Genomic DNA, 14,831 nt, shown 5'->3' with positions numbered 1-14,831 from the left:
AAAAAAGTAATTAAATAAAATAGTTATGTAATTAAAGAATATATAAAATAAGATGGTATGTTAAGTATTGTTTTTCAAAAATGTAGGCTACTTTATACTTCTGATTAAATATGTGTAATTTAAATGTTGCAAATTGAAAGGAGGGCTAACTTAACTTCGCATTATTCAAATAGAATCAAAGTATGCTGAAACACAAAACCTATGTTTTACAAATATTAACAACGGAACGATGAGTAATATAGCTTAACGAGTCTTAACAGCCGAACTAAACATTCTGTGAACTTTAAAGAAGGGAGTCGCTTATAAAAGATCGCTGATTACAAACGCCGATTACTAAGGAATGTTAAATCATAGTACTCTGAATGGTCAAAGTTCAGTGACGTAGAAAAAGCAGGGTTAATTAATGTTATTCTATATATAATACGTGCTCACTAATTAGAGCTGTGCTCACTTATATAATCAATGTATTTCTGTTTACGCCTTTACGGAAATGGCCTGCCATGTGTTAAACCCATGGTATAACGACTGTCGCTTTCCGGCCACGCGAGGATAAAGTATGTTTACATTCTCATTCATTCATAACACGTCGGTGATTTGCTGCGGTTTAAACATCCGTCGGGATCATCAGAACTACAACCTGGTAGTGGCACTTAAGAGCCAAACATGGCGGCCAGCGGAGTTCCAGATCTCAGAACACAGATTATTGAATGTACGGTCATATTTCAAAAAACAATAGATACACGAAAAAATTGTAAATATGTGTTTAAAAAATCTTTTTTTACAATTGTTAAAAATGACAAATAGCTATTTCTTTCGCCGCTAAACACGTTACAATATAATAATAATGATAAAAGTAACCGACTTGAATTAAAAACTAAATTTTACAGTAATTAGCATTTTCGTTAACTGGAGGCGACAACGTATTAAAAAATATTGTACAAAAAAACGTAAGTTATATGCGCTTTACGACAGCATTTAGAAATTAATCAGGCTATATACTGGTAATCTGTAGGTTCTTAACTTCAGTCTACATGGAAGAGACATTTTAGCCACTTATAAACACGAGGGCAATCTATTTTACCTCAATGAGTTGTAACCTTGGATTTTCGTACGAAACTCCTGTAAAAGTTGGTAATGCGTAACCTTGCTGCAACCTCCCTGCAAAAATGTCGAGTAAACCAATTGCTGAGGCTTTTTTAAATAAAATAATATATATAGTCTTACTGTTGATGGCTGGAATAACCTTTGAACGTGACATTTTATGAAGCTCGTGATTTGCAATTGGAACTGCAATTTTCCCCACGAAACTCTTTTTCGCCTTAATAATGTTTGCAGTCAAACCCGACACGGTAGCTGTGAACTTAGTATTGTTTACTGAGAGTTTTGCCGTTACTTCGGTTACCTAAAAGGTGTTTACGCATCGTAAATATAAAGTGCGGCAGTTTAAAACATTAGAAAATGTAAAGTGTTTGGGGAAGGGTATTGAATTTACCATTTGCAGGATCATTTCCAAACGTTTTGTTTGGTCCTTCAGGATAACATAAACATATAAGTCCATATCAATTGTCGCTTCAAAGTTTTCCGTTCTAATGTGAAAATGTGGTGGTCTTGTGACATTTGCTTCAAATTGAAGAGGCCTGAAACGGTTTTAAAAAATATATGTTACTATTGGCCCAACATATGGGCCATTGATCATTTAACAAAATAAGACTTTAGGGTAATTCGATTTTTTTTTAAACTTAAAGGGTATAATACAAACGAAAAAATGTGATCTAAAGGCACAACCAAAATGAAAGGTACCATTACCCAACTTTTTCAGAAGCTGGTTCGTTGTTTAAAACTTGGTGGTAACTTTAGATCACAATTGAGCATTTCTATTATTACACAAGTTTTGATTTTTCGTTGGTATGCTCCTTATGTACTGCAGGAGACTACATTCTTTTCATGCTTACCTATTTTTGAATTTAAATGGGGAGCCATCAGAAAGAATTAAGCTGATAAGCATATTTGCCTTCATGTCTTTAAGTTCTTCATTAACCTGGACAAATAAGGTGCAGATCAATATTACATGACACGTAACATTGCAGACCACCGATGGTACTGGGGTTAGTTTGTATTGGGGTTAGATGGAAATTGTTTGCACATTATATCTCCTATTTCCTGAATGTGTTTTTAACACGCTTTAAATATACCTTTATAATAAAACAGAATAAAAGCATAGATAATCTTACCCCAACCCACTATATAAAACATAAATATATATTAAAAAATATTAGATCTACCATTTCTAACTTGAGACAATGGAACACGGCAGCAAACAATTAAATTTAAAGCCAATACCAATTAAACGCAGTATAGGGTGGGGTAAGATGGAACGTTTTCATTCTCTTTTCTTATATCACTTCGTAGTAAACATCAAATAATTAAAAAATTATATAACCGCAACCCAGCGACTAAAATAGCGCTGTAAACTACAAACAACGATCAGGAAATATGAAGTTCAGGTGCTGACGGTATCCTATCCTACCCCACACTACTATATATATATTAGCATACCCAAAGCACCTAATAACCCAGCATTAAAAAAATTGTAAACAGTTTAAAATTCAAAACTTAAATTGTTTTATACCATGTTTGTGACCCATATGTCGAGCGTTTTTTCACTCCACAGCGAGTACCCGAAAGTACGAAAGAAGTATTCGCCTATTACTACGTCAGTCATCTGATCTGTGCCCGGTAGAACCGATATCTCGGTCGGCGAGAAAGGAAACCTAAATGGTCATATTATTAAAAGGTTAAACTTTGGTACAGGAAAAACATAACATTAGAGAGCCAATTTCCAAAATAGTTTATACACAGAGTTCAAAATTGAAAACCATTATAGTGGGGTGGGAGAAGATTGGACACATTTTCATTATATTTTCTATATGAACTTCAGTACTTAAGTAATACCGTATTTTTTTTCTTATATGAACTTCAGTACTTAAGTATTACCGTATTTTGATCTAAGTTTTTTTTATACTTACCGAATATCTGAATTGTTTTTTGGAATGCATCTACCGCTTGTGAGCAATACCATTGACTGAGAAGTTATAGACGGTGCTTCAGTAAGAGACGCGTTTACCATTACATTTCCCAACAACGGAATTGTGACTGCAAACAAAATGTGTAGATCAAAAAGAAAATAATTTTTTATCTTTTTCAATCACCTTTTAGTTCTGACAACGCCTTTTCAGTTTGCTTGTTTATCGCCTTTATAATTGCTGGGCAAATCTGAATATAAAAACCATTGTAAAATGCCTTTCGCATATACAGTTATACAAACTTTATACCTGTTTGTTTACACTCCTTTTAACTTTTCCCTTCATAACTTTAAGAATGAGATTGTAAAGCCAGGACGGACCGCCATGAACGCGTAGGGAAATACTGCTGATGGTTGCACTGCAGCTTTTAGTTTTAACCTGTAACCCAAACCCTTGATGATTATTGCTATGCTATTAGATCCAGCTAGTCTGTTATTCTGTGCCCGACAGCGCAGTTCCGACAGAAAACATTGTTAAGTCAAAAATATACGAAAACAAAGTCAATAACATACAGCAATTTTAAGCGTGTATTTCAGAGGCAATGTTTAGTTACGTGATTTACAGAAAGACATTAATCTAGTTTTAGCCTACATGAAAATAAAGCTTCTATAATCTAAAATATAGTCTACTTTGGAGTAAGAAGGGACACCTTTAGCACACAATATCCGAAAATCTTGATCGTGTTTTAAACAATGCACAACGGTCTTTCAACGTGTTTTAAACAATTAACAACGGTCTATGGGAGTCGTGAGGATACGGTTTTATAATTATTTGTTTGTTCATTGTTTACTACCAAATGGGACAAGACAATAAAATGAAAAGGTGTCCCATCTTACCCACCCTACAATAGAAAGTATTGTTTCTCGTCTTATAGCGCGTTGCATACCAAAGGTGACTATGTAGCCTATGTAACATTAATCACGAAGGTAATTTCTTGTTAATTATTAAGCTTAAATTTACCAAGTATATAGGCTACACATTGTTATCTGGTAAACGGTGGTTTTTGATAAAACACCGTTTTCTTATCTGCAGAAAAACAACTATGCCGTTCAAAGTCTATAGACACTGGTCTTACCGTAGGTTGTCCGAAGTCGTTCATTCCGATACTGATTGCCAAGTTTACCGAAATACCATTTGCTTTTGCATCGAACGAGCCATGGCCACTTATAAAACGTCTGTAACAAAATTTCTCGGTATACCAGAAGTACATAACATAATAATACATATTCAATTTTTTCTCTTCGAACTGATAGCGAAGAGTTTAGTATAGGGTGGGGAAAGACGGGACATCTTTAGCACATAATATCCAAATATCCTAATCGTGTTTTAAACAAAAACAACGGTCTGTGGAAGTCGTGAGGATACTGTTTTAAAATTCTTTGAATGTTCTTGTTTACTACCAAATGGAACGAGAAAATAGGATGAAAAGGTGTCCCATCTCCCCCCACCCTACTATGTATAAGTTGAAGTAAGTATTAGTTTCCATTAAAATAAAACTTACATTTTGTATCTCCAATTACCGCTTAATTGCACGAAGGCATTTTGTAAGACAAGGCGAACGGTATTCGGTGCTTCTGTGATTATTTTACTTCTTGCCAAAGTAAAACTGTTTATTCTTATTCTAAAAAATGATTAATTTAGTATTTATAGCATAATAACCCCCGCCAGAAATATATACTCAGATAGAGTGTATTTCACGTTTCCTATGATGGCGATCTTTGATTTGTCGGAAACGTCAGGTAATTTAATTCCTCTGACTTGTTTTGTTGCCAACATTAAACCAGCATCTTTTACTAAGAAAAGAGAAGCAACATTACTGGATAGGCCTATAGTCAATTATATATAGCTTATAATGGCTATATTTAAACAAAGCAAAACTTACAGAAGTTTAATCCCTTTTCTGTAACTTTAACATTCAAAGATGGCAGCAAGTCCAACGTTTCGTTCCATTCTGGTAATAATGGCCCTGTGCTATTTTTCTGTATTCTGTAGTATTCCGATAACTTGGTAACCAAGAAAATCAACAAAATACATCGAACTGCAAAATATACTGTCATTTCTGTAACTATACTTCCAGTTAGCGCCTTTTACAAGGAATGTTGTTGTTCGCGTCTGCAGGGACTAAACACTAAAGCGTCTCTTTTAGTCTGCTCGTAAGGGTGGCCTTTGTTATCGGTACGACTTGTCCAAGTTCAAATATTAAATCGACAGCAATACGAACACGTCCTATTGCATAATTAGTATATTGCTTTATCAGTACATCAGAAAGCATACATTCACTTTTTATTGTCATCATGACAATATAAAACTAACCAGCAATGTATATCTTATATGCTTTTAACTTATATATAGTAGAGTAGGAGAATATGGAAGATCGTTAGCACAAAATATCCAAATATCCTGATCGTATTTTAAATGATTAGCAACATCTATGGAAGTCGTAAGAATACAGTTCTCTAATTCTTTGAATCTTCTTTGTTTACTACCCAGTGAAACGAGAAAATAGAATAAAAAGGTGTCTCATCTTTCCCCCACCATAGATTAGGCTATAATACTTATTTTATTTAGGCTGAAAGTAAAAACAAACAGTTAGTACGCGAAGAAAATAATCGTAGTGTAGCGTTTTTTTTATGGGGTTTGACTGTTAATTTGCATAGTATAAATTTGGCGGTAACCAACTACAAATTTCAACAAACGCAAGACTTTCGCATTACTTTTAAGTATGGCATATAAGACCCTGTAGTAGAATGGGGCACAACATCCATTTAAATCCATAATATCTCATGTAAAAACATAGCGTTATTGGTGTTATCTTGTATTTGAACAGTTTTTATATATAGTACTGTGGGGCAAGACGGGAGAGCTTTAGCACATAATACCTAAATATCCTGATCGAGTTTTAAACAATTAACAACAGTCTATAATAGTCGTGACGGAACGGTTTTATGTTCGATTTAATGTTCTTAGTTTGCTTTCAAATGGGACGAAAAATATAGAGTCTTTCCCTATCCTATTGTAACTTTATTATTAACAGTATAATTAATAAAAAGTGCTGTAACACACGAGGCGTTAACACACAAAAGGGCACCCATGTACCAAGCGGTATACGATGGCCTGCTGATTGATTTGTACAGTAGTTAGAAGTGGTACATTAAGTTATCGGAAATTTCGAGGTATGAACTTTACGTCAACCAAGTTTCTTAAAACTGGTACACCCAACGATACGTGTTAATACGGAACTATAGGTTGAAAACAGTTTAAACGTCATTTTGGTTTATACACTCAAGCGAACTGTGGTTTATATAAATCGAGTCTATAACTAATAGTTTACAAACGCGATATATACTGTGCCAATATCTAGCATCATCAGTCAGTTATTCAAATACGGTTAATCGCTAAGTTGTTTTAATTACCTATACCGTAAGTCCATAACATGACGCAGATTACTGTGTAGGGGTTATTTCGACTACTACTGGGCATTATGAAGTGTATTCAGTTTATGTTGCTTGTAGAAGTTATGAGCTTAGTTGATTCACGTAAGTTGTTTACGTTGAAGTTATTAAAAAACAATGATTCAACAAACTTATCAACAGGTCGACCCCTAACCAACCGGGGAAGTTATGAAATATCTTTGGCTTCTACGAAACCTAAAAGAAAGGCAGAGATAATCTTCATGATGTGCTTACCCAAAGTTCCTGAAAATGTTCACGCAACAGCAAGACCGAGCAAACCATATTTGCCCCACAAGTTCAACGTGACCATTCTTGCAATTAAGAAACTCAGCTTTTTAGTTGAATTAGAGCGAGTTGATCAAGATAAAGGGTGGGATACGATGCAGATAATTGTGGATTGGTTCTCGTATATAAAAGGTATGAACGTAAACTATTTTATGGTCACCAATTATATCAATCCTATTTAACTTAACATAAATTTAATTTTAAATAAATACATAGTTCCCGTTTTTTACAGGTAATGGAATGGTTTATCAGAATCTGATCCTTTGGTTCCCTGATGCTACAGATAGAAGAACGATAAATGTCAACATGGCATCAAAATATTGCAACGACAATGGCGGTCGATTGGTGGATATTGTGGATAAAGCGATGTACGACGTGGTTTATAACTACTGTCGACAAACCATCGTATTCGGATCACATGTTGAGGCTTTTACTTACCTCGGTTTAAGTTACAACCCAACGGTAAGGTTGGAATACACACATATATAACGTATGTATATATGCATTACATTAGTACACTTGGCGCTGCGTTATTCACAGATGCGTGTAAAACAACTATTCTTTACCCGTTTGAAACGGATATAACCAAGCTATACCTGTGTTAGAAGTAACATTACTTTATGTTTACGATGTTTTCCTTCTAAGCAAAATGTTGTTACGTAATAGTAAGGATTCACAGGTGGATTCATTGCATCATAATAGCGATTGTTGAACCTATCAATTAAATGCAACATAATAGCGATTCAAACTTTGATTATTTGCGCCATAATAGCAGTTTTAACTTGTAGGAGCTTGGAAACAGATGTATACCCAAATGTTGCGAGTTCTATACCATAACTATTTAATTAGCCATTCGTTCTTTATGGTTGGCTATTCATATTTTGACGAAACACATATTAAAGCGTTTTACAAAATCATTTCGAAAAATTTACTCTTAATTTAATTGTCCGGCGCCGTGGCAAAGTGGTTAGCGTGCCTGCCTCCAACCCGGAGCTAATGGGTTCAAGGAGCTAATGGGTCTCGTCGCTGCTACCATTGTGGGTGTATGTGTCCTTGGACAAGACACTTAACGGCAATTGCTCCAACCCAGTGGTCACTAATGGGTTGTCCAAATTTACATAAAATAAAAACTGAAAAAATCCAAAAAAATAATCACCTGCGAAGTAACATACATGGTAACTCGTAAGCTGGCACGAGGTGATAAACCCGTGTGATAACGACTGTCATTTTCCGGTCACGCGAGGATAAAGCAAGTTACATTCATTCATTCATTATAATATAACCTTTCCCCCATTGGAAGTTAGTTTCCGGAGCTGAGAATTGTTGTTATTTATGTCCACAGACTAATACAGTGACTCAGAGCAACGGAAAACCTGGTTATAATGGAGATTGGCACCCTGGTGGTCCGAGTGAACTCGTTGCACGCACCCGATTGGTACTTGTCATTAGGCCACCAAGTTCAACCAGCCCCGACCACGGAATGTATAATTATCCACCCAAAGCATGGAATTATACCGTTACACAATTATGTTCGACTAACCTAATGTAACTTAGTTAACATAAGTGGGCTATGTGAGTGAATTAATACCTAAATGGATGAATGTAAGTTTGTACAGTGGTCAAATTAGTAGCGTGCATTCTCTCTTTATTCAAATAGTGGTATGGACTTTACTTTGCCTTCTACCGCGCATCATCATTGATTATTTATTGTGAATATGTTAACTGTGTCTTGCTTATTGTGGTTGTATATTCTACATCGCTTAATTTGTAATATGTATTACATTTTGTTTTATAGATAGACTTAAGACGAGTTGTCTTATCTTATAGACACAGCTCACGTGACCATGGTCACGTGTTCTATCCGGGTATTCATTTAGTGGTTCGTATTTGTTCAATATTTAAATTCCACGACGGCTTCCAAACAACCCTTTAGCTACAACAGCCCAAACAAACTTTTGTCAGAAGTTCATCTTTCGTGATTTTTATTAATCGTTGTTGTATAGTTTCAATATTAAACGGAAATAAATGCAAACATTTTGGTCCCGTCATTGGTGTTACCATGATTTTAAATTTACCCATATACAATTTTATTAATTAACAGTATAGTAGGGTGGGGGAAGATGTGACACCTTTTTATTCTATTTTCTCGTCCCATTTGGTAGTAAACAAAGAACATTCAAAGAATTATAAAACCGTATCCTCACGACTCCCATAGACCGTTGTTAATTGTTTAAAAAACGATCTAGATGTTGGAATATTATGTGCTGAAGGTGTCCCATCTTCCCTCACAGTAATATATTAATATAGTGTACCATAGCAATTTTTACCACTACCAAGTACCAGCTAGTATATATAGGTTAAAAACAGATTAAACGCCATTTTGTTTCAAATGTACCCAAAAGAACTGTGATTCATATAAATCGAGTCTAACCAATAGTTTAGCACAATAGTTATAAAGTGGTAGTAAAAAAATTAAATGTTGTTTCAACGGACAAATGTATTGTCAAAACAGACATAAAAATGTATTTCCCCACCATACTATATATTTGCATATTACTATAGAGATTGAACATAACACAACAACTCAATCACCTTCAGTTTTGTGTTTAAAGCAAGTGAATTCAAGTGTGACGTATAGGCACAAAGTAAAAGTTTGGTTCACTGGCTGTAAGTAAATGGTTATTATTTTCGCTCAGTTAAGCGTAAATTTAGTCTGATCCCGAACAAAGCCTAGTACCTGTAGCAAAGCGGTACCTATACGTTAGTCCTTAAAAGTAACGTAAAGCAGCACAGGAATTGATTTAAACAATGAAGAATACCACGAACACAATGAGGTTATTCAAAGATTGTTACGATCGTTTAATCTGATACCTGTTCGAATGAAAGGAAATACACAAACAAAGAGAATGTTTGGAGGAGGCGATAGACGAAAGTCATACGATCCGTTTTAACACTAGCCTACATAGGTTAACTTTGCCAAGACTATTACAGAACTGTTTAGTAATACATGTTGTAGAGAAATGGAAAGTCTAAACCCAGAGCGTGCATGCATTGGTTTTTGTCTGGTGCTAATAGCTGTGGTTGCTATTGTCGTTCCACTCGCCGTTATTCTACCACGCCAATCTGCACAACAATCTCCTACAACATATTTGACATCGGACGGACATCCATCTTTGAAAGTCAAAGTGACCAGAGAAGGATTGGAGTTTCGTAAGTTCTGTTTGTTGCTGTTTTTCACTATCTGCTTTATACATATGTAATGATTCGTATTTTTAGTGAAGGATATTGGCTTGCCCTTAGCAGTGCATCAAGTCAAAGATATTCCTTTGGATGACGTTAAGGAAGATTATTACAGTCTTTCTAGGTAACGAAATCAGTTGTAAGGTGCTATGATAACGGCTCTTAAAACTTTAGATTAAACATTCTGGATTTAACTTTGGGAACGAGTAAAATCACAACTGAAGCGCCGAAAACCATTCGGCTAACATTACAAAATGTTGCCTTATCAATAAGCGGTAGATGGAAATTCAAATCACGGTAAGTCTTATTATTACACTGAAAATTTTATTAAATTGTAGTTATGTTATGTGTCAATGTAAATTTTGTTTATGTTTTAATAAAAAGGTTATTAAGCAGCCATGGTGATATCGATGCAAAAGCACGTGGAATATCGATAAACTTGGCAATAGCTGTAGGTATGGATGACATGGGCAAGCCAACGGTAAGTCGTTACGCCTGCTGTGCCACAAATTCACTCGTTGTGGTCAGAAGAAAGCATGTACCATATACAGGATCCGGGATTTGCATTCACGTGACCAACTCAAACCCACGACCGTCTGTTAAACCGAATAAATCGAAGCAGTTTTGAATGACTGTATTGAATAAAAAATAACGCTAAAGAATAGATTTTTACAGACTAAAGAGATGTAACAATAGCATTTAAATATAGTTCTGTGGGGTAAAATGGGACCCCTTTACGCAAAATATCCAAATATCGTGATCGTGTTTTAAACAATTAACAACGGTCTATGGGAGTCGTTAGGATACGGTTTTATAATTCTATGAATGTTCTTTGTTTAATACCAAATGGGACGAGAAAATAGAATAACAAGGTGTCCCGTTTTCCCCCACCCTACTATATATTCTAACCTTATTCACAATGAATTAGCAAATGCACGTAAGTTGGTGAAAACTTTACTGAATAAAACCAAGTTCCATAAAAAGGTGACAAGAGCTCTTATTGTGCACAAAACAATAGCTGAGAATAATTCAAAATATAGTTATTTGAATTTACTTTGCAGTTGACGGTTGGGAGTTGCAGTGTGTCTGTGGCAAACCTTTCCCTAAAAAGTAAACATACTAACATCGATCATTTCTGGGATAAGGTCTTAAGTATATCGGAGAAAACACTTAAAAAGAATGCCCAAGCAAAAGTAAGAAAAGGCTTGCACAAATGTGCAGATTATTTTTTTCCCAACTGGCAATTTACATAAACTTGCGTTTTTAGATTTGTCCGGAAATTACCGAAAAGATAAACAAGCAGGCGAAAGACGCTTTTTCGAAACTAAAAGGTATAAACTGCTATAAAGAAAGTGTAAGCTCCAACACCACTCCGTTTTGTTGCTTGCTTTCAGTAATAACTACGATTTCGTTTGTTTACAGTCGAATATCCACTTCTTAAAAACGTTGTTGTCGATACGACCCTAGCTCAGGTACCAGTTGTTACTTCTCAGTCGGTTGAACTACTTGTCAACGGCCGTTGCTTCCCCCAAAACAACTCAGCCATTAAGTGAGTATTCTGTAATTCAATATCTTAAACAGAAGAAACTCTATCATAATATTGTAGACCTTCATTGTAACTTACCGTAACTTACTTTGTCCTCGCGTGACCGGAAAACGACAGTCGTTATAACACGGGTGTAATGTTTCATACACCTCGTGCCAGCTTACGAGTTACCAAGTATGTTACTTTGTGGGTGATTATTTTTGGGGGGATTTTTTCATTTTTTTTATGTGTGGCTGATAATTTGGACAACCCATTAGTGACCACCGGGTTGGAGCAATTTTATTATATTTTAAATGTATGGTACTATGTGTCTCTAAGGTTCTATCTTGCCCACCTTGCTATATAACATTCGTCATGGGCTTCCTACTGTTGGAGTTTAACATTGGAACATTGCATTTAAGGTATCCCTTCCCCTCAACAGCGATCACAGTGGCGGCAGGCACAGATCAAATGACTGGTGTTGTAATGGGAGAATTCTTCTTTCGTAGTCTTGTTTATTCACTGTGGGTTGAAAACGAATTGGATTTATTGGTCACAAAAGACATGGTATATATATTTGCAAACAAAAGAAATTTGATTTTTTAAACTTAAGTATAGGGCAGCAGTTTATTCTTGAGCATGCAATGAGCTAATTGATACAGAATATATAGTAGGGTAAGGGAAGATGGGACACCTTTAGCACATAATATCGAAATGTGCTGATCGTGTTTTAAACAATTAACAACGGTCTATATGGAAGTCGTGAGGATACGGTTTTATAATGCTTTAAATGTTCTTTTACTAGCAAATGGAACGAGAAAATAGAATGAAAAGGTGTCTCATCTTCCTCCATCCTACTATATAATAGTTTTTGTTGGATACACGGTTTATTATATGATTTACTATCACCAGTGTTAATATGCTGCGACATATTTGTCTAATTAAATTCTGTACATTTGTGAACGGTGTCTGGCGGTTTGTCAAAAAGAGTGGTAAAATGAAACAGTTTAATAGCGTAATCAAAACGTTTAATAGCAAAAGAAAAAAGTTAAGACGCACTGGCCTAAAACACAAAATGGAATGGCAAACGAATTTTAAAATCGCTTGCGAAATGTATACATGCTATATGTAATGCAAGAATATAGGCCTATGTAGGCTACAGTACTTTACCGACCTTTCTTTACTCAGCTTCCAAAAAAGTACGAAAACATCACTGCAAACGCCTTTACCAGTTTCGTGCTTGGCTCCATAAAATACCAAGATTGGTAGGATAAGTCAAACTATATTAGACGGATATGTGTATCATTTGGGTATAACTTTGTTTTGTGTATTGTAACGTTTTTTTTTAAAGATGGTATCATTTTAACACATATCCTTTACGATAATTTGTTTTAGGATATAGTAGGTTTGGGGAAGATGGGACATCTTTTCGTTTTATTTTCTCGTTCCATTTGGTAGTAAGTAAAGAAAATTCAAAGAATTATAAAACTGTATCCTCACGACTTCCATAGACGGCTGTTAATTTTATAAAACACGATTAGGATACTTAGATATTATGTGCAAAAGGTGTCCCATCTTTCCCCACCCTACTATATTACTTTTAACACATACCCTTATACGATCATTTGTTCTAGGATATATAAAAACTGTTTGTTTGTACATTTTATTTATAGGCCTGTCCAGTTTCGAATTAAAGTCACAAAACTACCCGACTTCCATATTAGAGCGGGAGTGCTTGAAGCTACAGTAGAATTGGACTTGTTGACTTATGTCATTCTGTCAAACAAAACGATTTTAGCATTAACCCTGCACGTGGTAAATATTTCTGTATCTATAAACGTTTAGTTTTGATAGCCCTATTTTTTAATTCCTTTTAAAACAGTAAGTGTTTTCTAATATTGTACGAGCTATATAGTAGGCCAGTAGGGTGTTGGAAGATGGGACACCTTTACATACTATTTTCTCGTCCCATTTGGTAGTAAACAAACAACGTGCAAATAATTATAAAACCGTATTCCAACGACTCCCATAAATCGTTGTTAATTGTTTAAAACACGATCAGGACATTTCGATATAATGTGCTAAAGGTGTCCCATCTTCCACCACCGTAGCCTATATCACGAACTAGTTTTAACCAACGAAAGACATTCAAACTAAAGCGCTAGAGTTTTACAGGTTACCAAAGGATCTGGAAATATCTCAGTAGACACTTTAAGTAAGTTAACAGCTACTGTGACGAGCATGTCAGCAACTGTTAGCATTAAAACTTCATACCAATGGGAATTTTTGATCGATCCTTTCAACCTAGTGGTCCCCAAAATACTTCGTTCATATGTCATTCCAGCCGTTAATAGTACGTCCATATAAATATCTTCATTTAAATAAAGCTTTAATTCCTTTTTGTTCAATGCGTTTGCAGGAAGATTGCAACAAGGCTACCCATTACCAAAATTTGAAAATTTCATACTAGACCCTAATGTTGGGATTTCGTACAAGACTCCAATGTTGAGGCTCATTGAGGTAATCTGTATTTGTCGCAGAAAAGTTTGCTCCTAATTTGTCTCTTTCATGCAGGGTGCCTTGGTCGGAAGCTGTGACTGGGAAATTTCACCGTAAAATCGAGCAAAGCGTCAGAGATCGCAGTCTAAATATAAATTTTAATGATGTGTATATTTTAAAACGTACTGTATATAGTTTACCGCTACCAAGTAGAAATCTAGTGACAGACAGTATTAGCTTTTTGTCGTTTTAATAATTGTAAAAATATGTTATAAAACGCATTTTTAATAATTTGTTATGCATTTATACATGTTTTTTGAATATATATGATTTTTGAATATAAAATAATCAGTAACGTATATATCATCCGCTACAAATTCCTAACACTTAAATGCAAATGCGCTCAGTCGCCGACTAGCAACCTCGATTGATTCCGCGGTTTTTAAAAATTCCGGATTCTCATTTAAAATTGACGAAAAGTACCTACCAACAACAAAACAGCAACGAACTGTTTTCGCCATTGATTTGCGTCTTAGTTGAACCAACCAATGGCTGACCAAAATCGGTCAATCCAACCAATGGCCTGGGTAAACAATGGTTCCAGACCAGAATTTAAAGAAGTTAAAAACCTTAGCAGTGAAACAATACATTATTGGGGAATCTCTGGGCAACTTATTATTTACGAAAAATGTTTATACCACAGATGTAAAGCCACACTTGAAACTCAGGTCGATGCCAGATAATGCA

General features: G+C 35.2%; 3 protein-coding genes across 3 annotated transcripts; 2 read left to right on the top strand and 1 right to left on the bottom strand.

Moving 5' to 3' along the window:
• Positions 1 to 16: 16 nt before the first annotated feature.
• Positions 17 to 5,395, bottom strand: LOC100176461 (bactericidal permeability-increasing protein-like). The gene is made up of 11 exons (XM_026839389.1): positions 4,966 to 5,395; positions 4,585 to 4,876; positions 4,159 to 4,258; positions 3,333 to 3,461; positions 3,210 to 3,273; positions 3,027 to 3,153; positions 2,630 to 2,771; positions 1,953 to 2,038; positions 1,493 to 1,637; positions 1,225 to 1,402; positions 17 to 1,158 (listed from the first exon to the last, which is right to left on the bottom strand). The coding sequence occupies exons 3-11, from the start codon at positions 4,180 to 4,182 to the stop codon at positions 1,073 to 1,075; spliced, it is 981 nt and encodes a 326-aa protein (XP_026695190.1). The 5' UTR covers positions 4,183 to 4,258; positions 4,585 to 4,876; positions 4,966 to 5,395; the 3' UTR covers positions 17 to 1,072.
• Positions 5,396 to 5,681: 286 nt separating this feature from the next.
• LOC108950537 lies at positions 5,682 to 8,572 on the top strand. Its single transcript, XM_018816483.2, has 3 exons — positions 5,682 to 6,952; positions 7,053 to 7,282; positions 8,163 to 8,572. Exons 1-3 carry the CDS (start codon positions 6,565 to 6,567, stop codon positions 8,367 to 8,369), a joined length of 825 nt encoding a protein of 274 aa, XP_018672028.1. The 5' UTR covers positions 5,682 to 6,564; the 3' UTR covers positions 8,370 to 8,572.
• A 1,268-nt stretch (positions 8,573 to 9,840) lies between these two features.
• LOC108950536 (bactericidal permeability-increasing protein-like) lies at positions 9,841 to 14,288 on the top strand. The gene is made up of 13 exons (XM_026839388.1): positions 9,841 to 10,030; positions 10,097 to 10,184; positions 10,235 to 10,357; positions 10,445 to 10,541; positions 11,122 to 11,253; positions 11,328 to 11,391; positions 11,483 to 11,609; positions 12,008 to 12,152; positions 12,774 to 12,850; positions 13,259 to 13,400; positions 13,761 to 13,938; positions 14,005 to 14,105; positions 14,160 to 14,288. Exons 1-13 carry the CDS (start codon positions 9,841 to 9,843, stop codon positions 14,199 to 14,201), a joined length of 1,506 nt encoding a protein of 501 aa, XP_026695189.1. The 3' UTR covers positions 14,202 to 14,288.
• The last annotated feature ends 543 nt before the right edge of the window (positions 14,289 to 14,831 follow it).

The sequence above is a fragment of the Ciona intestinalis genome, unplaced genomic scaffold (assembly GCF_000224145.3).
Source record: "Ciona intestinalis unplaced genomic scaffold, KH HT000227.1, whole genome shotgun sequence".
Lineage (NCBI taxonomy): Eukaryota > Metazoa > Chordata > Ascidiacea > Phlebobranchia > Cionidae > Ciona > Ciona intestinalis.
This window is presented reverse-complemented; position numbering and strand designations above follow the sequence as displayed.

Bases quoted from the DNA above. Each gene is read 5' to 3' on its own strand.
- LOC100176461 (XM_026839389.1), bottom strand. From the start codon at position 4,182: ATGAACGACTTCGGACAACCTACG. The intron at 1,403-1,492 runs GTAAATTCAATA...AACACCTTTTAG, and splicing joins TGGAAATGATCCTGCAAATG to GTAACCGAAGTAACGGCAAA. The intron at 1,159-1,224 runs GTAAGACTATAT...ACATTTTTGCAG, and splicing joins GGTTATTCCAGCCATCAACA to GGAGGTTGCAGCAAGGTTAC.
- LOC108950537 (XM_018816483.2), top strand. From the start codon at position 6,565: ATGAAGTGTATTCAGTTTATGTTGCTTGTAGAAGTTATGAGCTTAGTT. The intron at 6,953-7,052 runs GTATGAACGTAA...CGTTTTTTACAG, and splicing joins TTGGTTCTCGTATATAAAAG to GTAATGGAATGGTTTATCAG. The intron at 7,283-8,162 runs GTAAGGTTGGAA...TTATGTCCACAG, and splicing joins GTTTAAGTTACAACCCAACG to ACTAATACAGTGACTCAGAG.
- LOC108950536 (XM_026839388.1), top strand. From the start codon at position 9,841: ATGGAAAGTCTAAACCCAGAGCGTGCATGCATTGGTTTTTGTCTGGTG. The intron at 11,392-11,482 runs GTATAAACTGCT...GTTTGTTTACAG, and splicing joins CGCTTTTTCGAAACTAAAAG to TCGAATATCCACTTCTTAAA. The intron at 11,610-12,007 runs GTGAGTATTCTG...ATTGCATTTAAG, and splicing joins CAAAACAACTCAGCCATTAA to GTATCCCTTCCCCTCAACAG.